We start from the raw sequence: 25,296 nt of genomic DNA on the forward strand, positions 1-25,296 counted from the left end.
ACCCTCCCACTCTCCCACAGTTAGTCCAGCCTCTCCTGGACCATAGGGATTATCTGCCCTTATGGCCTTCCCCAACCCCAGTTGGGTTTTCCAACTCTGGGGCCTTCCTCCCCAAGGGCTCCCAGAGCCATTCTCCATCCCCGGCAGGGCTGCTCTGTTTCCCTCCAGCTCAGACAATACCCCAGGACTTTCATGAACACCTGAATGGAGACACGTGGGCTGGTTGTTTCAGTCAGTAACAAACACATGCGATGTTCTGGCTGGTGGCTCCATTTGTTCACTGCTCTCCACACAGGTCCAAGGCTGGGGTTGTGATCAGAGCCCTAGGGCAGGGGTTGGATGGCTCCAGGATGCAATGGAACTGAGGGGGAGGAGAGAGAATGGGACAGCAGAGTGTTGGGGAAACAGGGGTTCTCCCCAAGTCAGAGATGCAGGCACCACACCAGGGAACTACAGAATTACAAAAAAATGCAGGAAAGTGGGAGTAGGATCCAGGCATCCGATGGAAAGCGAACACCTGGGATGGAGTTGGCGAGGGGCTCTCAGAGCCATGCAGTTGCTCTATGCCCATGAGAAATGTCACAGTTCTGCCCATGAGTCACTGGATTCCTCACTGATGTGGGACAGAGTAGATGGGACAGATGCTGGAGATGCTGCTGGGGAGAAGGAGATGAGCTGCTCCCCATCTGGAAATGTCCATCTATTCTGCCTCTGAGGATGTTTCTCTCCTGCCCCAATTAAACCCCTTGTAGAGGGGAAGGGAAGACCCAAGGATAGAGCCCAGAGGCCGTCAAAGCTGCAAGAGCAAAGACACAGATGTGGCTATTCTCCAGCTTCCAAAGCTGGATGGGCCGAGACATCAGGGAAAGAGCTGAATATGGGGGAAATAAAAAATAAATAAATAATAATAATTAATGGAGATATCCCATCTCCTAGAACTGGAAGGGACCTTGAAAGGTCATCGAGTCCAGCCCCCTGCCTTCACTAGCAGGACCAAGTACTGATTTTTGCCCCAGATCCCTAAGCGGCCCCCTCAAGGATTGAACTCACAACCCTGGGTTTAACAGGCCAATGCTCAAACCACTGAGCTATCCCTCCCCCCCAAATGAGCAATTCCTGCAGAGGGAGACAACTCACCCAGTCTGGGACACTTGGCCCCTCTCCCTCCCAGAGCTCAAGAACCAGTGAAATTCCCAGGCTGCTCAGGAAAATGAGATTTGCCAGAAAAGTTTTATTTACATCTTATTTGGGGAAAAAACACATAATTGAGCAATACCCAGAAAATAATTCAATGAACAATAAACAATCCCCTGACACCCAACTATCCAGAAATTTCAGACCCCTGCTCTCCCCACCATGCAGAAACAGGGAGAAAATGCCTCCTGGGGCAGCAATTTACAGAATAATCCCTGTGTGCAACAATATGAACTGAGCCCCTGCCTAAAAACGGACCAGGAAATCCATGTAAACCCTTTGGCTCAGTAAAAGCCTCCTCATGACAGAGGGACCTGGGATGGGATGGGAGAGTGTCAGAGAATAATGCAATACAGTAATAATAATAATGTCACTCTCCTGGTGCCTCCGTCCTCCTGAGATACACAGCACACAAGTAAATAGTGGTGCCACTTGACTCCCTAGGGCATTGGGCAACTGTTTATTATCCTCATGGTTCTTCCTATCTCTACAGATGCAGAGAGAGGAGGGGAAATGTCTGGCACTATTCTGTGTGGTGTTTCATGTGGCATGTTAGAGAGTTCCTGGTTTTGTACCTTTCCCCACAGACGGAACATTGATAGGGGCACTCTCCTGTGTGCCTTCTCCAATGGACTTTGAAGCCAGATTTACTTTTGAAGCTTTCCCCACAGTCGGGGCAGGTATAGGGTCTCTCTCCTGTGTGGATTCTCCGATGGTCAGTAAGGTGATGGCTGTGACTGAAGCTTTTCCCACAGTCGGGGCAGTTATAGGGTTTCTCTCCCGTGTGGATTCTCTGATGTATAATAAGGTCAGAGGTGGAAGCGAACTTTTTTCCACACTCTGGGCATCCATAGGGTCTCTCACCCGTGTGAGTCCTCCGATGTCTAGTAACATGCCCTCTCTGAGTGAAGGTTTGTCCGCAGTCAGGACATTTATGGCATTTCTCTCCTGTGTGGACTGTCTGATGTGTAATAAGGCCTGACCTCTGACTGAAGCTTTTCCCGCAGTCAGTGCACTTATAGGGTCTCTCTCCTGTATGGGTTCGCTGATGTCTAATAAGGATTGATTGGTCACTGAATTGTTTCCCACACTCAGGGCAGTGATACGGGGTCTCTCCAGTGTGGACTCTCAGATGTCTAACAAGGTGTTCTTTACAACTAAAGCATTTCCTGCACTCAGCACATTCGAAACGCTTCTCCTTAGTGTAGGTTCTTGGCTGGATCGTGGGTTCATTAGGTTCTTCCAAACCTCCCCCTCGGCAAGTGGATTCACCCAGTATCTTTCCTGGGGGGGTTCCCTGCTGCTTCTCTAGCCTGCACTGAGTTTCTTGGGCTTGTCCTTGCCCAGGAATCTGGGAATCATCCCCTTCACACCTTCCCAGCAACGTCCCCTTCAGTTCCATTTGCTCAGGACCGGCCGGACAAGGACTCTCTTCATTGCTCTCACTCACCGTCTCATCACCTGCTGGGACAGAGAGAGAATCCAGACAGGAGTCAGTCCCTGTGCCTGAGGAAAAGGAAGGTGAGAAAAGGGGAACAGGAAAGTGGGGAAACAAACCAAAATAACTGCTGGGAAGACAGTCAAATCAGGTGTTGAATCCTGCACAAACCATTCCCCGGAAGAAAGAGAGAAGGGAAAAATCAGCTACCAACCTTTACTGTATTTGCTGTTTTTCAAGATGTTGCACATGTCTATTCCACTTCACATCTATTCCGCTTTAGGGGTGTGCATGACACTGTAATGGGAGAGTTTTCTGTAGTGGTACATGTGCCATGCATGCCTTCATTCATCCAGCTGAGGGCATGAAGGGCAGATCTGCCCCGGGAATCATCTCAGTTCATTTGCACCAGCATCCTAACATAATGGACTCTGAAGCAGAAGAGAAGAGGATGGGTGGTGGAATAGACATGTGCAACACATTCTGGAAAACAACCAGTGTGATGCTGTATGGAATATGGGTGACCATTTATAATATTATCGATATTAATATTACAAAATTGCAGTGAATCATATATGTCATATAAAGTATCAGTGAAAAAGTTATGATTTGCTAAATATGATAAGCTTGTTTATTTGTATGTACCATCTTTGTATCATGAGTTATAAATATGTGTGGTATAGTGCTAGCTCAAACTTGTGCTGTGTTTCTGGGTGACCCCCCCAGACAGATTGGCATCAGCACTATCCAGCCTGCTTACTGGCCTATCAAGGGCAATCAGCTGTACAATGAACCCATTGAGAGAAGGCAGGGGCTATGCCTATGAGTCAGCAGAACATGTAGGGACATGCCTATAGACAGGGGACTCTAAGTACCTTTCCATGCCCATGTGCTGTGAGCTTGTGTTTGGGACAAAAGATGTACAAGCCACATAGCAGAGAATAGAAAAAGGCAACAGCATCACCTCCATATTGTCTTCAATCCTGCTCCTCACCTCTGGAGTAACTTCTCTACAAACTAAAGCTTTGGACAAAGGATTGATAGACCCATCTAGGCTTTGGATGTGTTCCAGAGGGACTTTCCAAGCCAGCAAACTCACCAGTGTTGCTAAGAACCTGACATATGGCATCTGAAGTCATATGTATGTATCTGATTGCTTTGAACATTTAACAACTCTCTTCTCGTTCTTTACTTTTCTAATAAATCTTTCGTTTTAGAAACTAAAGGATTGGCTGGCAGTGTGGTATTTTGGGTAAGATCCAAACTAGTATTGATCTGGTAATGTGGCTGGCCCTTTAGGGATCAGAAGAACATTTTGTATAGTGAATAGAGTTTTAAGTAACTTCTCACTTTACAGGACTTTGCTGACTCGGAGCCAGTGACTGGAGTGGATGAAAAGGGGCTGTGTGATGGCTGCTTTTTATTTATTTTTTTAGCTTCTTCATAACTAGCATGGGGGATCAGGAGCACAGTTTGTGACTGGTTGGTGAATCTACCTACAGTGTTAGCCACCAGTTTTGGGAGAATTTGCTCTCTTCTTTGGAGCCTGCCTTGACTTTGGCATTTTCAGTGTGGGCTGCCCTAGGCACCTCGGGTCACATAGGTATCTAATTTTTGTTATCTTTGAGTGATTTCATGTGTCTATTCCACTTCAGGTAACTCCCAGGCAGTGTTCTATGGAGGAGGGTTCAGAGTCTATCTGCAAAGCCACTGCAGACCAGCCTTTCTAAAGCTAGCACAGTCTCTGGAAGTGGCTGAAATGTCACAGTGCTTGGGAACAGTGTGAACTGAAGACCAGGTTGCTGCCCTGCAGATATCTTGGATTGAAATATCCCTTAGGAAAGCTGCCGAGGCTCTCACTGAACATACAGTCAGCTTGGAAGGTAGTTTTAACTTTGCAGCATCATAACTTGTAGTGATACGAGAGGTGATCCACCAAGAAATTCACCGTAAGGGAACCTCCTGTCGTTTCATTCTCTCCACGCAGGAAACAAAGAATTGAGGCAAAGACTGAAACTGTTTTGTCCTGTCCAGATAAAAGGCAAGGGCCCAGCAGATGACCAGAAAATGCTGTTTCTCCTCAAGCTTACATGAATGTGGTTTGGGGGAAAAGGGAGGTAAAAAGCTGGTTTGGTTGAGATGGAAATCGGTAACCAGCCTTGATAAAGAACGTTGGATGAGGCTTTAAAGCAACTTTATCCTCATAAAAAGAGGAAAGAGGGGTGGGGGGAGGGGTATGAAATTCATGCTTGTGGTTTCCAAACCCTTCTAGTGGAAGTAACTGCCACTGGAAAGGCGACCGTAGCTGATAAAATTAGGCAGGCCACTTGTCTGGTATTAAACTGAACAGTCCTGTTTTTCTCGGGTGTGTTCGCATCTGGTATTCAGACAAAATTGGTTTTGTCCAGTATCAGATGGGGGATGCCAGTCCTACCCTGACAGCGTGATCCTAGACATAAGGTCACGCTGGTGCGGGGGGAGAGGGGAGGGAGGGCTCTTAAAAATTCCACTCCCCATGTGGCGTGAGCTCACACACACCAGGCATGAAAAGTCACTCTGGTGGGCATGGGGTCATGTCAGCAGGGACAGGCTCATGATGTTTTGGAAAGTACCGGAGTGTGCCATATTCTGGGAGCACGAGAGTTGCCATCCTAGGATAAATACTGAAGAGGACAAAAAGCCATCAGCTCAAAGGGAGAATCCCTGGAAGAGACAATACTAAATTTTAAGCTCAGGGGGTGTTGGCTTTGTAACTTGAGAAAAGACTTATGAAAGAAATAACTAAACTTATCTACAGAGCATGTCTTTACAGCACAGCTAGTTTGAGGTATAACGTGAGTCTTACCCCGAACTTAATTCCCACCCACACAGAATTTCTTGGAAAACAGTCTGGAGAAACCAGCCTAGAAGCTGGAGGGATGCTGCATGGGTTCCAGTCCAGCTATTGCATGTACCCGTATGACACAGGGTTCATCTGCAAGATCATGGAAATCTATGTCTAGATCTACCATTGTGGTATCATCTCCATTGAATGCTCTATTTTGTCACTGAAGAACGTAATGGAGAGAATCTAGATCTCCCTCTACAGTAAGAAGTATAGGGTTCTTCTTCTGAATCTGATAATGAATATGGGCAGTTGGATGCCACCGGTGGTATGATACTAGGAGGAATCACAGGTGTAGAGCCTCTGGATCTGTGCGTGTTGGCAGAAGGTTTAAATGTCAATACTGATGTCTTGAGTCCTGTCGGAACCATCTGTGTACAAGAAACCGGTACCGGAGGCTTCAAAGGTACAGAGGACACCATGACTGATGGTATCGGTCCTACAGACATTCTAGCCAGTGCTGAGGGCAGCTCTGGCTGTAATAAAGGTTGTACCCTATGAGTAGTCAGAGTTGGGTCTTGTTGCAGCCAAGGGGAATTCGGGACTGACAGACAGAGCAAATCTCATGACATCTCAATAATATTTTGGCAGAAGTTCGTGCTTCTAATAAACTGTCAGAGCCATTCTCGAGGATACCTGCACTGGTCCTGGAGTCAATGGCTGGATTTCCTGCCCTGATTTCACTGTCGATACTGGGGAGCAGCTAGTCTCTACTTGTGCTGTAACCTGACTGTTCCCATGAGGACTCTGCTGAGGCTTTTCAGTTCCCAGAGTCTGGTTCTGAAGAAGAAAAAGCTCTTTGATTTATAAGTCAAGTCTTACCCTGAGACTGACTTACAGTTCTTACAACACATGGTGGGAGAAGGGGAACAATTCCTCTTCTCTTGTGTCTGTCTCTGACTTCAAGCCATGAGGTGAGTCAGAAAAATCCATAGGAAAACTCCTGCCGTAGGACAAAGCATTGGACTCCAGATGACTGAGGTCTGAGAAGGGATGCAAGCATGCTCCATATGGTAATATTTTACTCTCATGTCCCTAGATTTTTGTGTTCTCCTCTTGAAAGTTCTACAAATAGAGCACTTGTCTCTCATGTGCCCCTCAGTGAGGCAAAATAAACAATGAGTGTGAGGATCGTTCAGTGGATTAGACACCCTGCAAGTGAGACAGTGCTGAACTCCAGGAGACTTTGGCATAACCAAGCCACCCGGTACCAGGTAAAAGAGCCCCAGAGAAAAACAAGAACAAAAGCTTCATAAAATAGGAAATAAACAAATCTCCAGTGGGAAAAACATGGCTAAAAAATAAGCTACCAGAACTATTTATATGGAGAAAAAGTTTTCTTAGAAGAAAAAAAGGGAACCCGTGAACAGCAGCCGATGGAGAACTCTGACCACCAGACACCGGTGGTGAGAAGGAGCTGTGAGGGTGCTGGGGTGGATACACGAGGAGATGCATGGCAAACTGACAGGTACCACTAGGGAAAGCTCTCTGGCTACAGATCACTGAGCACTCACACACCTGGAAGGAGAACACCCAATTCTTCCTCCACATCCATCTGAACAGTCAAGGGGCAGGGAGCTACTGCCAGGGGTCAGTCAGGATGCGTGGAAAGCCATGAATTATGTCTGCCAGGAGGTCATGACACCTGCTGGGCACAATCCTGACCCGGAGGCAATGAGTTAGAACTGGAGGAGCTCAAGGGGCTTGCGTGGGAATCCCAGCACTTTAAGTCAATGAGGGATGGTTTCCACATCCGTTTAACCAATCTCTCACCTCTGGGGATGTTTCTCTGGATCTCTCTAGCCTGGGACTCCTGGAGATCAGGGACCCACGGCTCTTCCCCTTGGTCCAGCTGGGAGATCACGCTGGGCTTGGAAATTGGAAAACCTGCTCCGGGAAAAGAAATGAAGTGAGATCAGAGTTTTACAGTTGTTCTGAGACAGCTGTTTCCAGATGTGCTGGGTGGGTGGATGCCCTTGTATACACCAAAGGGATGGGAAGTGTTCCTGGAGACCCTTTGGGGAGGGCAGAAGAGGATTCAGGGATCTCCACGCACTGGGGGATTTTATGACTCTGGCACAGTGCCACTGTGCAAACTCTTTACACCTTCCTAAGCCTGCTGAGCCTGCGACTATGGGGCTGATCCCACTGAAATCTAAGCGATCAGGGAAGAATCCTGAGCAAAAGCCAACCTGGGCACTTCAAAGATGCGCAGTTTCTAAGACTGAGAGCACAGGAATCCTTACCCAGCGAGGTCACATTCCTGTAATTCTCCAGCATGACGTCCCTGTACAGGGCTCTCTGACCCGGGTCCAACAGTGCCCATTCCCCCTCAGTGAAATACACAGCCACCTCCTCGAAGGTCACGGGCACCTGTATCAACAACAAGAGTCCCCCGCTCAGAACCTACTGCCCCAGCCACAGCCCCCCCAGGCTCAGTCACAGAAAGATCTGGGAACATCCCCCTCGGCCACAGAGAGCAGGAACATTCCTGGGGGAGAGGGGAAATTTCTGAAAGGTTAGACGATAAGCATGCTGTTACTGTGGTGCAACCACAATGCCCAGAGCTACTGATTTTATCATGGATCTGACAGTGTTTATCTAGGATTTGAAAAATTTCTCATGATCGCACCATTCCTGGCAGTGAAATCGCACATTTCCCCTTTTTCGAAATGACTACCTTCTCCCATTGGAGGGGAGGGCCTGAAGCTAAAATGCCTTTACTCAAGATGGCCACCATTCCTCTACCCTTTGGCATGTGGAAGGCAGGCTGTCCCTAGTGAAGGTGGCCACCAGCTACCATTGTTTTCATAGCATCACAGAATCGTAGGACTAGAGGGGACCTCGCAAGGTCCATTTCCCTGCACCCAGATTAAGTATTACCTAGATCAGGGGTCGGCAATGTTTGGCACGCGGCTCACCAGGGTAAGCACCCTGGCGGGCCGGGCCAGTTTTATTTACCTGCTGACGCGAAAGGTTCGGCCGATCGCGGCCCCCACTGGCCGCGGTTTGCCGTCCCGGGCCAATGGGGGTGGCGAGAAGCCGCGGCCAGCAGATCGCTCGCCCACGCCGCTTCCTGCCGCCCCTATTGGCCCGGGACGGCGAACCGCGGCCAGTGGGGGCCGCGATCGGCCGAACCTGCCGCGTCAGCAGGTAAATAAAACTGGCCCGGCCCGCCAGGGTGCTTACCCTGGCGAGCCGCGTGCCAAACATTGCCGACCCCTGACCTCGATCATCCCTGACAGGTGTTTGTCTAACCTGCTCATAAAATTCTCCAATGATGGAGATTCCACAACCTCCCTAGGCAATTTATTCCATTGTTTAGCCACCCTGAGAGTTAGGAAGTTTTTCCTAATGTCCAACCTAAACCTCCCTTGCTACAATTTAAGCCCATTGCTTCTTGTCCTATTCTTAGTGGTTAATGAGAACAATTTTTCTCCCTCCTCCTTGTAACAACCTTTTATGTACTTGAAAAGTGTTATCATGTCCCCACTGAGTTATCTCTTCTTCAGACTAAACAAATCCAGTGTTTTCAGTCTTCCCTCATAGGTCATGTTTTCTAGACCTTTCATCATTTTTGTTGCTCTTCTCTGGACTTTCCCCAATTTGTCCACATCTTTCCTGAAATCTGGCACCTAGAACTGGACAGAATACTCCAGTTGAGGCCTAATCAGCATGGAGTAGTGCGGAAGAATTACTTCTCATGTCTTCCTTACAACACACCTGCAAATACAGAATGATGTTTGCTTTTTTTGCAACAATGTAACACTGTTGAATCATCTTTAGCTTGTGGCCCACTATGGCCCCTAGATCCCTTTCCACAGTACTCCTTCCTAGGCAGTCATTTCCCGCTTTGTATGTGTGCAACTTAGGCTAGGTCTACACTACCCGCCTGAATCGGCGGGTAGAAATCGACCTCTCGGGGATCGAATTATCGCGTCTCGTCGGGACGCAACAATCGATCCCCGAATCGATGCTCTTACTCCACCAGCGGAGGTGGGAGTAAGCGCCGTCGACGGGAAGCCGCGGAGGTCGATTTTGCCACCGTCCTTAGAGCGGGGTAAGTCGGCTGCGATACGTCGAATTCAGCTACGCTATTCGCGTAGCTGAATTTGCGTATCTTAAATCGACCCCCCCCATAGTGAAGACCTGCCCTTAGTGTTCCTTCCTAATTGGAATACTTTGCATTGGTCCTTATTGAATTTCATCCTATTTACTTCAGATCATTTCTCCAGTTTGTCCAGATCATTCTGAATTTTAATCCTATCCTCCAAAACACTTGCAACCCTTCCCAGCTTGGTATCGTCCGCAAACTTTAGAAGTGTACTCTCTATGCCGTTATCTAAATCGTTGATTAAGATATTGAACAGAAGCAGACCCAGAACTGAGCTCTGGGAGACCCCACTTGATATGCCCTTCCAGCATGACTGTGAACCACTGATAACTACTCTCGGAGAATAGTTTTCCAACCAATTATGCACCCACCTTATAGTAGCTCTAGTAGGCTGAGGCTAGACTCTGCTTGGGGGTGAGCAGACTGGGTATGTAGCTATGATGAACAATGGGAAAATGGGGAGCTAGAGGAAGAAGCAGTGGAATGAAGGAGCAGGTGGACAGGAGGTGTTTAGGGATGTGGGGGTGCACAGTGAGGAAGACATAGGGGACATGTGTGGGGAGGGGTGGAATGCAGAGGAAGGTGCATGGTAATGCATCGTGGCAGTATCTAAGGAGGGATTCGGGGGATGAGTCTGTGTTTGGGGGTCAAAGTGAGTCTGAGGCGGAAAGAGGGGATATGTGAGGTAGAATGAAAAAGGCGCAGGTGGATGTAGGGGTGGCGGGAGGAGGTTAACCAAGGACAGTGCAGGAGTGTCAGGCTGAGGAGGACACTGAGGGACATGCATGGGGGAGGCATGACAAAGTGGGAATTTTCTGTAATATTTTCATGACTCCCATGTGTGTGCCTCAATTTCCATTTCTGCTTTACATTGCTACCCAGTGGGTGCAGGAGGGTTAACGCTGCTCCTGGAGCAGCAGAGAAGACATACGGGGCTGGGAGGGGGCTGTCACCTTGCTGTCTGGGGCAGAATGACTGGGTCATTAAAGGACTGGCTGGAAACTGACCCCCATATCAATGGAGAATCTGAAAAGACAGTGGACGCCCCAATGGCTGGGACATTCACCCCTGGCAACCAACCGCCCAGAGGAAGGAGATTTCCCCCACGGCTGGGTTGGGAAGTTGAGCAAAGCTGAGGCCCCAGTTAGAGAACAAATGGGAAAGGTGCCAGAGTTAGGTGCTGCCCTCTGGACACAGAGCTCTCGCCTTGGACTGACAGAGTATGTCTACACAGCAAAGAGAACGCCGCTGCTGGCCTGTGCCAGCCGATTTAGGCTCAAAGGGCTTTGGCTGAGGGGCTGTTCCATTGCTGTGTAGACTTCCAGGCTCGGGCTGGAGTCCAGCTCTGGGACCCTCCCACCTCACAGGGTCTTGGAGCCCAGGTCCAACCCAGATGTCTACACCGCAATGAAACAGCCCCACAGCCCGAGCCCCGCGAACCTGACTCCGCTGGCATGGGCCAGCTGCAGCTGTCTAGTTGCTGTGTGGACACACCCAAAGAGACAGGGCCGGTAATGGAATCCATCACAGCTTGGCTGGCTGATTGCACTGGCTTGGCCAGGATGGGCTATGGCTTAACCTTTGCTTATCTGCTCATCTCAAGGCTTCCCCGTGCTGGGTCCCAGTGGACTAATAAACCCTACTTTGTTTGGAAAAGGCTGCCGGGTGTCACTGCAAATCCTGACTGAGATGCCTTGGGCCCTGCAGTGTGCACAGGTCTCTGCCCAGGAGTCGGGCTCACTGGGCAGAGCTCACAGCATGAAGCAGCAGGGTTGGAGCCCAGGGGATGACTCTAGGGCTCAGTGAGGCCACGTAGCCTCCCCTTGCAAAAGAGCGGGACCTCTTGGTGGTCTGGCCCACTGAAGGGGATCCTGCAAGGCAGTGGCTTTCAACCTTTCCAGACTACTCTACCCCTTTCAAGAGTCTGATTTGCTTTATGTACCTTGAGTTTCACCTCACTTTAAAACTCCTTGTTTATAAAATCAGACAGAAAAATCCCAGAGTGTCCCAGTACACTGTTACTGAAAAAATGCCGACGTTCTCATTTGTACCACATAATTCTTACATAAATAGATGGGAATATAAATATTGTACTTACTTCTCAGTGCAATACTTGAGCCTGTTTTTCACTTGAGCCTTGTCTGAAGCCCAAGCCCCACTGCCCAGGGGTGAAGCATGTAACTGAGCTTCGCAGGGGCCCCCATGGCATGGGAGCTCTGGGCAATTGCCCTGCTTGCCATCCCCTAACACCAGCCCTGCACTTGTGACCATCCTAAAACCGTTCTGTGACCCCCATGGAGGTTGCAACCACCAGGTTGAGAAACACTGATCTGGATGAGTTGAGTACCTCTTGGAAGACCTCTGCGTACACCCAGGGGTATGTGTACCACTGCTCCCAGGGACTGTTTAAAAGCTGGGGATGTAGCACCGATCCTGTGGATCTGCGACAGCAGCTAGGAAGTAGACTGAGTAAGGTGCAGGGAGACTAGAGGGGTGAGGGCAGGAGGTAGGCCAAAGATTGGACACAGGGATGTCGGGAGGGCAGGAGACAGAGGAAGGAGGTCACAAGGGGATGCCTTTGTGTGGGGATGGGAGCAGACCAAGGGTTAGACAGGGAGATGCATTGGCAGTGGGGAGGCAGACTGAGGAGGGCGCACAGGGATCTGTGTGTTGCAGAGGACTGGCAGGAGAAATCTGGACTCTGCACAAACTGCCCCTCCTCACCCCATCTCAGTGAGTCCCAGAGCTGCTGCTCTTAGTGCAGAGATGGTCCCTGCAGCCTCAGATCTCGAAATCTGCTCCCTCTTCTGGGGCACACCACATTTCAAACCAAAATGCATCAGCATGAGGATTTTAGAGCACATAGAATCATTGACTTTCACACAGGAAGCTGTTCTCATCCTTAGCTAGAAGAGTTGGACCTCTCCTGTGCAATTACTGGCATGGTGTAAAAGCCAGAATGACATTTTAATAAATGCAATTATTGGGGAAAAAACAACAACAACCCCACACTGGACCATGTTACAGACACCTAAGAACAATATTTCAGTAATGAGAACTCACTAACAATGCACTGTTATTAGCCCCGACCAGCCCTGCACCTTTAAAAAGCACCCAGAACACTTGGCTTCGAGGCAGCTCAGGGGCCAAAATGATACACATAATACAACCCCCCAACAGAAGAACACTAGACTGCAGAAAACCTCTACTGAGCCCACCTCCAAGTGCCCACGCTGGGCAGCAAACAGCTTTATTAATAAAACCGCTCAGAGCACTTGGTTCCAAAGTGGCACAGGGAACAAAAGTATGCCAGAAGAGCATTTTAGTACAGACAATTAACTTAAAATACAGCAAATACAGTTAGCCAAACTGGAGAATATTTGAGTAATAAGAACTGATTAATAATGCACTGTCGTTAGCCCATTCTAGCCACATCCAGGTTTGGATCATCTATATTCTGAGAGAACAGGGAAACAGGAGCTCATGTTGAAGCATTTTCTGCCAGGGCTATTTCTAAACCCACACATATAAATCCCTCTCTGACCTCATATGAATTTTGCCCATACCAGACCTTGAATCAGATGATCCAATTTCTCTATAGAAAGGGCCAAAAATCAAGGCTGCAGGGGAAAACCAGTAAATGTGTCAGGCCTGATTCAGTGCATGCGCGCGCGCACACACAGGGTTTTCCTTTAGTGCTTAAGAACAGCAAAACACAAGCTCAGTCTAATCTTCCTCCTGGGTTGAAGGAGAAGGGTAGTGTCTCCCTGGTGGACCCCTCTGCACCCCTCTCTAGTTCCTGAGGGCGAATCTGCAATACCTACACCTGTGTGCAGGGCCCTAGCACCTAACACTCCAAGTGAGGCAGCGAAAGAGAGAAGTGTCATGATGTTAGGGCCTCTGGAGCTGTGTACATGAGGAACTTACAGCCCCTCTACAGCCTTCCATATTGACTCATTTTGTTATCCCAAAACGTGGATTCTTGGGTGTTTCTGGAAAAACCTGCCTATTGCCCCCTTGTGCTGGGGCAATGTTTCCAGGGTAACCAGAGTTGTTAAGGAAAACACTAAAGGACAGGGATATAACATTCTAATAAAGTAATTGACGCAGGCTGTATTCTTTTCCAAAACAGAGTATCCTTTTATTAATGAAGCTAGTAATCTCTCATACAGTACGTTCTAAAAATCCTAAACAAGGCATAAATCCCCTAGTGCAAGTTTAAAGAGCATTCAAACTATAATGGCATATTGTTTAAATGGCCAGTTTGCAACAAATTGCTGACAACAGTTCTTGTATTTGCTTTAAAGGTTACACATGTCAATTGCAATTAATAACAGAATTTTATGCATTCTTATAAGCACATAAACACACACATCCTATATACTATTCCACACTGTACTATAATTAAAAATAGCAGGCTTACCAACAGATTTATAAAGTATCCCTTTAAATTGCAGGTGCTTCCTGTTTCTCTGCCCTGGTCACAGCAGCTTTCCTTACTCTGTCCTTTCATGCATTAGTTATTGTGTTATTAATGCTGCTGCTGTTTCAGCTTCCTTCAACCGTCTTTCCAAGCTGTTCTTCTGCCCTCTTGGTCAGCCCCTGTGATCTCTCCCTCTGGCAGCTCTTTCAGCAGATATTTTTGCTGGCTTCCAATTTCTCCCTCCGTCTCCCCACCAACTGTGCTCGCTCGCTCCAAATCCAAATCTACTTCCTGGCAGCCAGTTTTTTATGCTGCACTTTGGCTCCTTCCCTATGTCTTTCTGTTCTTAGCAGCAATTATCACATTCACATATGCTCAGTACCAACCAGTAGCTCAGAGCGCTGATTGACAGCTCTGACCTTTAGAACTAGCTGTAACCCTCTGAGTGGGCTGTGACCAGCCAGCTGGTCTACCTCTCTCTCACCTCATCCTGCACATGCTCAGTAGCTATTAACTTGGCACATGCTCACTGCTGCTTTACCTCAGGGTAACGATTGTGTGGACCAGGGCCGGCTTTAGGCCGATTCCCCGGAATCGGGTAAGAGGGCCCCGTGCCTTAGGCTCACCCGGTGGCGGTCCGCTCCGGTGTCGGGGGGGAAGGTCCTCCGGGGTCTTCGGCGGCATTTTGGCGTCGGGGGGTCCTTCAGTGCCACGGAAGACACGGAGCGGACCCCCCGCCCCTGAAGTGCCGCCAAAGACCTGGACCACCGCCGGGTACTCGAATCGGGCCCCGCAGGTCCTAAAGCTGGCCCTGGTGTGGACCCCCTACAAACACACACAGCGTTTTGCCAGGACACCATCTTAGACATTTTGGGGTTTCTGTAGGGTGACCATATTTCCCAAAGGGAAAATGGGGCACCATGTGAGGCTAGCCAAAGCCCTCTCCCCATCCACGCGCGGGGCTGGCCCGAGCTGCTCGCCCGAGGCCTCCCTCCTCCCCCTCCCCCTCTCCCTGCACAAGGCTGGGGCTGTCGTCGCTGCTCGCCCCCCATGTGAGGCTGGGATTGGTGTTGCTGCTCTCTCAAGCCCTGCCTGCCTCCCCCCCTGCATGGGGCTGGCATCGCCGCTTGTCCCCCCCGCATTCCTCCTCATCCCACCTTTTTGACAAAAGTGGGCATTTGTCCTGTTTGCTCTTGCTAACTGATCAATTTGGCAAGAGCAAATGGGACAAATGCCCACTTTTGCCAAAAGAAGTCGGGACTGCTGGAACAGGGCTTAAAAAAGGAACCTTTCCTTAGGGTGCCCAGATAGCAAGGGTGAAAAACGGGGACAGAGTGTGTGTGTATGTGGGTAATAGGTGCCTATATAAGAAAGAGCCCCAAATATCAGGACTGTCCCTATAAAATCAGGACATCTGGTCACCCACCTTTCCTGGCAAAAACAGGACATATGGTCACCCTAGGCTTCTGCCAACTAAAGACTGGCAGTTCCCACCTTAGAGTGAAGTAGCTCCTGCTTGTTCAGAATAGAGATCAGGCAAACAACATGGAGGCTGGAGAATGTTTTTAGTAACAATATCTGCCTCTTCCTTTGTATATATTTGATAAAGATCAAAATGGTCAAGGAACGCTGGGTGTCTCTTGGTCCCCTTGAAGGGAGCAGGACAGAGGTTCTCAACCTGTGGGGCCCACCTCCCTGAGGGGGCACAGGCATGCACCAGGCAAGGTGTCATTTACATTTTTTGTTTGGCCGGGCAGCTCCCAGTTTCTGGCTGAGCTATAGATGCTGCTGCTGCTGCTAGATGCCACTGTTGATAGCGCTCAGCTGCTAGGGTTGGACTGCAGTTCTGGCTGGCCCCAAGAGATGCCACGTCAGGGTTGGCTGGCTCTGGCAGAGAGAGACTACTCCCTGCCTGTGCAAAACAAGAATGCTGCAGCCCATGTGCCCAAGTGGAGCACCGGTAAGGGGGCGGTGGAATCAGCTGCCTCCCTTCCTTCTCCTGCTCCGAGGAAGGAGAGATGCAAAGGTGAGCTAAGTTGGGGGGGGGGGGAGAAGGGCAGGGACCCAGGAGAATGTGCACCCCTCCTCTCCAGTCAAGTGCACTGCTTCTATGGAGGAAGCAGTGGATGCCAGATTATTGCCTTTGGTGGGACAAGGAGCGTGGCAGTGGGCGACAGTGATGTCACTAGAACCATCATTTAGATTTGTCTTTCATCCATCTCCCTGGTGTCTGCAATTAACGAAGTCACTGCTCAGGAAGAGATGGAAACTTTCCTCTCCCAATCAAAAAAGAAATCTGTCAAACAATCTATAACTTCGAGCTTTGCGAACAGGGGCTGCAAACAGGGAGTTTCGCAAGGGAGTTCTCCAGGTGAAGGAGGAGCTAATACAGCATCTGTGGGGTAAGTGACTGTCTGTAGTGTGTGTTTGTTTGTGTTTGGGGGTTACTTGCTGTGTGCTGAGCTTGTGTTTGTTTGTTTGTTTGTTTGAGGGACCGTGTGCTCTGGCTGGCAGTTGGAGGCAGGTTTGAAAGCTCGAAGCCTCTGGTAATTGGCTGAGCCTTACTCAGTGGGCGGGGCATTCACTCAGGCCAGGGCTTTATAAAGCCGCGCACAAGCGACCAGGGAGCTTTGTGAACAGGGGCTGCTAACAGGGAGTTTCGCAAGGGAGTTTAGAAGGGGAGTGGGAAGGGAGTGGGAGTCCCTCGCCAGCCGTAACCCCATCCCCGTGGCCCCCCCCTAAAACCTATAAACCAAACCACATTCCAAAACTTCCTTCTGTAAACCACCCTTTCACTAACTTGGATACAATGCAGGCAGAAGCCCAGCAGCAGAGTGGGGGCTATCCAGTTTATTGCACCGACTGTTGCATGTATGATTACCTGCCCTGTGGGCGGGTGGCGTATGTGTGCAGTCGGTGCAAGGAGCTCCTGGCCCTCAGAGACCATGTACGGACTTTGGAGGCCAGGGTGGCGGAACTGGAGGAGCTGAGAGAGGCAGAGAGGTATGTTGATGAGGCTTTCCGGGACACTGTAGAATTGTCCCACCTCCGCTTAGACAGCACCTGTGCTGTTAAGGAGGAAGAAGGGCCCAGGGAAGTAGAGCAGTCAATGGGAGCAGAGGGAAACTTTCCCGTAGTTGGGACCCTCCTTCCAGATGGTTCTGGGGTTGCCTCTCGCACTGAGGTTGCCTCTCCGGGGGAGGGAACTCCAGTTTCTAGGAATAGGCAGGTGTTAGTAATGGGAGATTCGATTATTAGAAATGTAGATAGCTGGGTCTGTGATGACCGGGAGAACCGTATGGTGACTTGCCTGCCTGGTGCGAAGGTTGCGGATCTCTCGAGGCATCTAGATAGACTTATGTGTAGTGCTGGGGAGGAGCCGGTGGTCGTGGTACATGTAGGTACCAATGACATAGGGAAGGGTAGGAGAGATGTCCTGGAAGCCAAATTTAGGCTGCTAGGGAAGAGACTGAAATCCAGGACCTCTATGGTGGCATTTTCAGAAATGCTCCCAGTTCCACGCGCAGGGCCAGGTAGGCAGGCAGAGCTTCAGAGTCTCAATGCGTGGATGAGACGATGGTGTAGAGAGGAGGGGTTCACGTTCATTAGGAACTGGGGAAACTTCTGGGATGGGAGGAGCCTATACAGGAGAGATGGGCTCCACCTAAACCAAAGTGGAACCAGACTGCTGGCACTAAACATTAAAAAGGTTGTAGAGCAGTTTTTAAACTAGGAGATGGGGGAAAGCCGACTGCTGCAGAGGAGCGTGTGGATCGGACACAGACTTCCCTTAGGGGAGAGTCTGATGATAGAGAATCTCCAGGTTATAGTCAGGAGCAGAGGACTGAAAAGTATAATGTAAGGGCCGGATCAGATGATAAACAGCCACATAAAAAAGAATCTGGCACATCAGAAAAAGACAGGCTAATAAACAGGGACAAGTTTTTAAAGTGCTTGTACACAAATGCCAGAAGTCTAAATAATAAGATGGGTGAACTAGAGTGCCTTGTGATAAAGGAGGATATAGATATAATAGGCATCACAGAAACCTGGTGGACTGAGAGCAATCAATGGGACACAATCATTCCGGGGTACAAAATATATCGGAAGGACAGAACAGGCCGTGCAGGGGGAGGAGTGGCACTATATGTTAAAGAAAGTGTAGATTCAAATGAAGTAAAAATCTTAAGCGAATCCACAGGTTCCATAGAGTCTCTATGGATAGAAATTTCATGCTCTAGTAAAAATATAACATTAGGGATCTATTATCGACCACCTGACCAGGACAGTAATAGTGATGATGAAATGCTAAGGGAAATTAGAGAGGCTATCAAAATTAAGAACCCAATAATAGTGGGGGATTTCAATTATCCCCATATTGACTGGGAACATTTCACTTCAGGACGAAATGCAGAGATAAAATTTCTCGATACTTTAAATGACTGCTTCATGGAACAGCTAGTACGGGAACCCACAAGGGGAGAGGCGACTCTAGATTTAATCCTGAGTGGAGCGCAGGAGCTGGTCCAAGAGGTAACTATAGCGGGACCGCTTGGAAATAGTGACCATAATACAATAGCATTCAACATCCCTGTGGTGGGAAGAACACCTCAACTGCCCAACACTGTGGCCTTTAATTTCAAAAGGGGGAACTATACAAAAATGAGGGGGTTAGTTAGACAAAAGTTAAAAGGTTCAGTGACTAAAGTGAAATCCCTGCAAGTTGCGTGGGCCCTTTTTAAAGACACCATAATAGAGGCTCAACTTCAATGTATACCCCAAATTAAGAAAAACAGTAAAAGAACTAAAAAAGAGCCACCGTGGCTTAACAACCATGTAAAAGAAGCAGTGAGAGATAAAAAGACTTCCTTTAAAAAGTGGAAGTCAAATCCTAGTGAGGCAAATAGAAAGGAGCACAAACACTGCCAACTTAAGTGCAAGAGTGTAATAAGAAAAGCCAAAGAGGAGTTTGAAGAACGGCTAGCCAAAAACTCCAAAGGTAATAAAATGTTTTTTAAGTACATCAGAAGCAGGAAGCCTGCTAAACAACCAGTGGGGCCCCTTGACGATGAAAATACAAAAGGAGCGCTTAAAGATGATAAAGTCATTGCGGAGAAACTAAATGGATTCTTTGCTTCAGTCTTCACGGCTGAGGATGTTAGGGAGATTCCCAAACCTGAGCTGGCTTTTGTAGGTGACAAATCTGAGGAACTGTCACAGATTGAAGTATCACTAGAGGAGGTTTTGGAATTAATTGATAAACTCAACATTAACAAGTCACCGGGACCAGATGGCATTCACCCAAGAGTTCTGAAAGAACTCAAATGTGAAGTTGCGGAACTATTAACTAAGGTTTGTAACCTGTCCTTTAAATCGGCTTCGGTACCCAATGACTGGAAGTTAGCTAATGTAACGCCAATATTTTAAAAGGGCTCTAGGGGTGATCCCGGCAATTACAGACCGGTAAGTCTAACGTCGGTACCGGGCAAATTAGTTGAAACAATAGTAAAGAACAAAATTGTCAGACACATAGAAAAACATAAACTCTTGAGCAATAGTCAACATGGTTTCTGTAAAGGGAAATCGTGTCTTACTAATCTATTAGAGTTCTTTGAAGGGGTCAACAAACATGTGGACAAGGGGGATCCGGTGGACATAGTGTACTTAGATTTCCAGAAAGCCTTTGACAAGGTCCCTCACCAAAGGCTCTTACGTAAATTAAGCTGTCATGGGATAAAAGGGAAGGTCCTTTCATGGATTGAGAACTGGTTAAAGGACAGGGAACAAAGGGTAGGAATTAATGGTAAATTCTCAGAATGGAGAGGGGTAACTAGTGGTGTTCCCCAAGGGTCAGTCCTAGGACCTATCCTATTCAATTTATTCATAAATGATCTGGAGAAAGGGGTAAACAGTGAGGTGGCAAAGTTTGCAGATGATACTAAACTACTCAAGATAGTTAAGACCAAAGCAGATTGTGAAGAACTTCAAAAAGATCTCACAAAACTAAGTGATTGGGCAACAAAATGGCAAATGAAATTTAATGTGGATAAATGTAAAGTAATGCACATTGGAAAAAATAACCCCAACTATACATACAACATGATGGGGGCTAATTTAGCTACAACGAGTCAGGAAAAAGATCTTGGCGTCATCGTGGATAGTTCTCTAAAGATGTCCACGCAGTGTGCAGAGGCGGTCAAAAAAGCAAACAGGATGTTAGGAATCATTAAAAAGGGGATAGAGAATAAGACTGAGAATATATTATTGCCCTTATATAAATCCATGGTTCGCCCACATCTCGAATACTGTGTACAGATGTGGTCTCCTCACCTCAAAAAAGATATTCTAGCACTAGAAAAGGTTCAGAAAAGAGCAACTAAAATGATTAAGGGTTTAGAGAGGGTCCCATATGAGGAAAGATTAAAGAGGCTAGGACTCTTCAGTTTGGAAAAGAGAAGACTAAGGGGGGACATGATAGAGGTATATAAAATCATGAGTGATGTTGAGAAAGTGGATAAGGAAAAGTTATTTACTTATTCCCATAATACAAGAACTAGGGGTCACCAAAAGAAATTAATAGGCAGCAGGTTTAAAACAAATAAAAGGAAGTTCTTCTTCACGCAGCGCACAGTCAACTTGTGGAACTCCTTACCTGAGGAGGTTGTGAAGGCTAGGACTATAACAATGTTTAAAAGGGGACTGGATAAATTCATGGTGGCTAAGTCCATAAATGGCTATTAGCCAGGATGGGTAAGAATGGTGTCCCTAGCCTCTGTTCGTCAGAGGATGGAGATGGATGGCAGGAGAGAGATCACTTGATCATTGCCTGTTAGGTTCACTCCCTCTGGGGCACCTGGCATTGGCCACTGTCGGTAGACAGATACTGGGCTAGATGGACCTTTGGTCTGACCCAGTACGGCCTTTCTTATGTTATGTTCTTAACTCCCACCCTTTTCCTCTGAGTCTAATCTTGCAAGTTTCCAGCACACAAGACAAACTGTAACTACCCCAGAGAGGGAGTTTTGGTAGGCTGTGTGTGTGTGGGTGGGTGTAATTTTGTTGAGGCATACATTTCCTTGTTTCTCTTCCACACACAGAAAGGAAGCTGGATCCCTACAGGATACTGGGTTTAGGCAATGTTCTCCGTTATTTCTGATCATGCAGAAAATTGGCACCTACTTTTGGTTGCTGCCCATCAGTCAGTGAAAAAGTCTTGTGAACTCAAGATCTTGAATCTGAAGAATCTGAAGGTTCATTCTGTTCCTGAAACCTTTTCTCTTCTAGCACTAATTCCTGACTACAGCCTGCTGCTTACCCAGTATTTTCACCTCTGCTTCACTGAAGTATGGAACCGTGACATGTCCGCCCCGGCTTGCAGCATTCAAATCCCATGGGTGCACACCTATGTCTGGAATAGATAGGTCCAGAATAGGCCCCTCAATTCTAGATCTGTTGTTGTTGCCAATAGTTCAATTGGTAGTGAGTGGCACTTCCATGGCAAATGTTGTTATATTTTATTCATCCTACTCTATAGTCAGTTGCCTCTTGACAACTGTCCAGCTGGCGGCATGTCTGCCCTATACTGTGCAAAGCATGATTTGCGCAAAGCTTTGGAGGAAGCTTTAATGAAACCTGCAGTTCATAAGTACACAACTGTAGTAAAATAAATGGTTTCGTTTTTATTTTCTCCAGCATGCGTAGATTAGTTTATATGAGTAAGTTGGGACCACTTTCACCACAAGAAGCACTGGATATTTTAAGAAGTCCAATAAAAGAAAAAAAATGGACTCTGTGACACGATGTACCTCAAAATAACACCCTGTAATTATGCACATCGTTAATGTGTATGCAGTTATGAGATCTTGCTCTATGGTTGGTACTGAAACATGTTGTAAGTTTGAGAATCTCTACTGCCAGGTGGGTGTTAACTGACCAGTAATCAACTCTATGCCTCACTTGCACAAGCCCACACTATGGGGATTTACTCGCTCACTGTGATTCAGCAAAGCTCACCGGGACATGTCTGGGCAAGCGTCTGCTAGGCACATGGACTGAGAATATAAATTGAGGGACGGTAGCATCATGTTTTGGCCTTTCTCCTCCCGCACTTACTCTGGAATCAACAGGAACGCTAAGAAGACAACAACTTCACCTAAGGAGATTGGTCTAAGTTAAAGAGGGAAGCCTGTGTATTATGAACTGTAACATCCAGTGGGGTGAGGAAAATTGTGGCTCTAAATACTGCCTAGTGTAATAAGGTTTAAGATTTAGACTGTGCATTTATCTTCTATAAATCTGTTTTATACTTTACCTAAAACAGTGTATTTTGCTTGAAGTGCTTGGGAAACCTCAACTCAGTTTACAGAGGCTTGTGCATATCCTCTCCACCTGGAGGAAGGGGCGGACCGGGTAATAAAATTACCCTGGTCAGCCTTTTGACCAGGGCAGAACGGTACAGCTGTGGCGTGCAAAGCTGGAGGGAATTGGCTGGTGCCTTTCTCTGTGTGATTTGTGAGTGGCTTTGGGGTATTCCTGCAATCTAGCTGGGTGTGCAGCTCCACGTGCTGGTGTGCTGAGTGATAACAGCACATGGAGGGGTTTGCTGGTTGTCACTAGCAAAGCACTGTGAGAGACAGCCCAGGCTGGAGAGTTAAGGGGGCACAGTGATACCCCTTTTCCAGGTTGTACCCCAGGGGCCCCATCACAGACTCTCCCAGCTCCTAACCCCCAAAATGGAAAGCTGTTCCTGTACAGTGATGAAGGGCAAAAGGATAGAAAAGATGACTGGAGTTATGATCTATACAAAGAAGGTATATTTTGCCAACGGAGATCATCTGGTAAGGAAGACATATTTTTGAAGACTGATTGATGCACATGAAGTTATGTTTCACAGATATGGATATTAAGTTCCTGATGAAAGCATGGACAAGCTGATTGTTCATTCTTTGGGACAAGATGAAACACCTGAGCTATGTGTGGCCCATCGGAATATGAGAAATTTTCCCTTGAAATCTCATTCATACAATGCTATGCATACTGTCAGAAGCTGTGAAGTAGAAACATTTAGGTCTGTATAAAAAGTACCAGTGAAAAACTGCAGAATCTGATGCATCACCTGCCCACAAGAGAGTGACACTAACCAAATACAAAATAAACTAATGTATGTGTAACTTCTGCCACAAGGAGTCGGCAGCAACCAGGGCCGGGTTCAATATCTAGTGGCTCCTTTTCAACAATCCAACACAGAACTGGCTCGAGCCTCCACCCAGTAACTTGGGAACATTACACACCACCCCTGGGCACCTCGAAGAGGCAACACTTCCCCTCTCGCAAGCACAGAGTCTGAGTATAGAAAAGAAACTTTTATGAAAGGAGAGAAGCCACCCGACATTAATTAAGGAAAATGCTGCAAGCAAGATTCATAATCACAAAACTGTGAGCAGGACACCCACCCCAGAGTGAGTGGGGCAGTTTCTTCTGCTTCAGGTTCCTGAGTTCTACAACCAAAAGCTCCTTTACCATGCTCCTCTGTGCTCCCTCACCACACCTCACTCACAGTGGTTGTCCTTGGTCAGTGAGGGCCCAGAGTTCAGAGGTGCATCTGTGCGAGTTCACCTCCCTCCCGGGGAAGAAGGCGCTTTGCTTGAGCACTTACTCTGGCGTTACTGCCCTGCTAGCCAGCCGCCGTTCCATTCCACTGCCCCCCCAGCTGCCGTTCCAATGGCTGCCCTACCAGGAGCTGCACTGCATGCAGTCACCTTCTGCTGCCACCTGCTTCTCTAATGTGACTTGGCAGGTCAGTCTCTTGAGGTTCCCCCCCAGCTCTCAGTGATTGTCAGCTCGGGGGGGGGGGGGGGGAGGAGGAGACTTCATTGCTGAAGCAGGCTGGGCAGAAATGCTGTCCCACAACAAGTGATTTCAGCTCTAGTGAGCACTTAACAAAAGACTCCTAATGAAGCCCTACTTAGCTCTATCTTTTAACCCTGGGGAGGGGCAGGCTAAGCCATGCCGGGGGCTCTGAGATAGAGCCCACACCTCCTGGCAGGGACACCTGTCCCCACCCCCTCTTACTTTCACAGGGGTCTGCCATTTGAGCCTCTGGCTTAGCGAGTTCATTTCAGTTCAGGGTGACCTCCTCAATCAGGATAGGCTAAGAATAGGTGCTGACTTTACTTTTCCCTGGGGGTGCTCCACCCCCTCTCCGCACTGAGGTCCTGTCCCCACTCCGCCCCTTCCTCTAAGGCCCCACCCCCACTCCGCCCCCTCCCACCCCCGCTCTGCCCCCTCTCCAGGAAACGGGCCGCTGCTGCCTCCCAGCCAGGCTCTCTCAAGCAGAAGCGGCTCTGTTCCCCTCCGCACCCAGCTTCCAGGGAAAGTGGCCAACTATGCGGGGGGAGGTGCAGGAAGATAAGGAAAATGAGCCCCGCATCCCTGCAGGTAGAGCACTGCGAACCCAGGTTGCATGCAAGGGGGGGGGCACTGCACAGGGGATACACATGGGGCAGTCACATGTCCTCCCCTTTAGATTGTGCTCCCCCACCCCCCAGTATAGGGAGGCACCAGTTGTCTATGCAGCCAGGGCACCCATATCAGACTTCTGCTCCCCAGCCATTACATTTCTGGGTGGAGTATTTCCAGGCTGCCCAACTCCCTGCCTTCACTGTGTTATTTACAGCAGAAACAGGCTGCCCAAGGACACCTTCTTGCTTTCTCTTCAGAGACTGAAAACAGTGATTGTCAACAGGGGGAGGGATAGCTCGGTGGTTTGAGCATTGGCCTACTAAACCCAGGGTTGTGAGCTCAATCCTTGAGGGGGCCATTTAGGGATCTGGGGCAAAAATCTGCCAGGGACAGTACTTGGTCCTGCTAGTGAAGGCAGGGAACTCGATTCGATGACCTTTCAAGGTCCCTTCCAGTTTTATGAGATAGGTATATCTCCATATATTTAACAGTTGTGTCACCACACAGCTCCTTCTATACAAGCCCATTTCATTCTTAAAGTAAAAGAACTACAGAGAAAATATACTGAAAACAATAAACGAGTCTGTATGCATGCTAATAAGCTTACCAGAGTTCACCTGAATCCTTGTGGAGGGGAAGGGAAGACCCAGAGATCAAGCCCAGTGGCAGTCAGAGCTGCAAGAGCAAAGACACAGATGTACCTGCATTCCAGCTTCTAAAGCTGGATGGGCAGAGACATTAGTAAAAGGACAGGAATGAGTGATTCCTGCAGAGGGAGAAAA

The 25,296-nt window shown here is 48.2% G+C and overlaps 1 protein-coding gene across 1 annotated transcript; it reads right to left on the reverse strand.

Moving 5' to 3' along the window:
• Window positions 1-1,211: 1,211 nt before the first annotated feature.
• Window positions 1,212-25,221, reverse strand: LOC135887557 (zinc finger protein OZF-like). The gene is made up of 5 exons (XM_065415284.1): window positions 25,216-25,221; window positions 16,335-16,389; window positions 7,709-7,885; window positions 7,290-7,403; window positions 1,212-2,655 (listed from the first exon to the last, which is right to left on the reverse strand). The coding sequence occupies exons 1-5, from the start codon at window positions 25,219-25,221 to the stop codon at window positions 1,718-1,720; spliced, it is 1,290 nt and encodes a 429-aa protein (XP_065271356.1). The 3' UTR covers window positions 1,212-1,717.
• Window positions 25,222-25,296: the final 75 nt, after the last annotated feature.

The sequence above is a fragment of the Emys orbicularis genome, chromosome 13 (assembly GCF_028017835.1).
Source record: "Emys orbicularis isolate rEmyOrb1 chromosome 13, rEmyOrb1.hap1, whole genome shotgun sequence".
Taxonomy (NCBI): domain Eukaryota; kingdom Metazoa; phylum Chordata; order Testudines; family Emydidae; genus Emys; species Emys orbicularis.

Coding starts and splice junctions, on each gene's coding strand:
- LOC135887557 (XM_065415284.1), bottom strand. Junction 7,404..7,708: donor CGCATCTTTGAAGTGCCCAG/GTTGGCTTTTGC, acceptor TTCCCGGAGCAG/GTTTTCCAATTTCCAAGCCC. Junction 2,656..7,289: donor CCAGAGAAACATCCCCAGAG/GTGAGAGATTGG, acceptor CTGTCCCAGCAG/GTGATGAGACGGTGAGTGAG.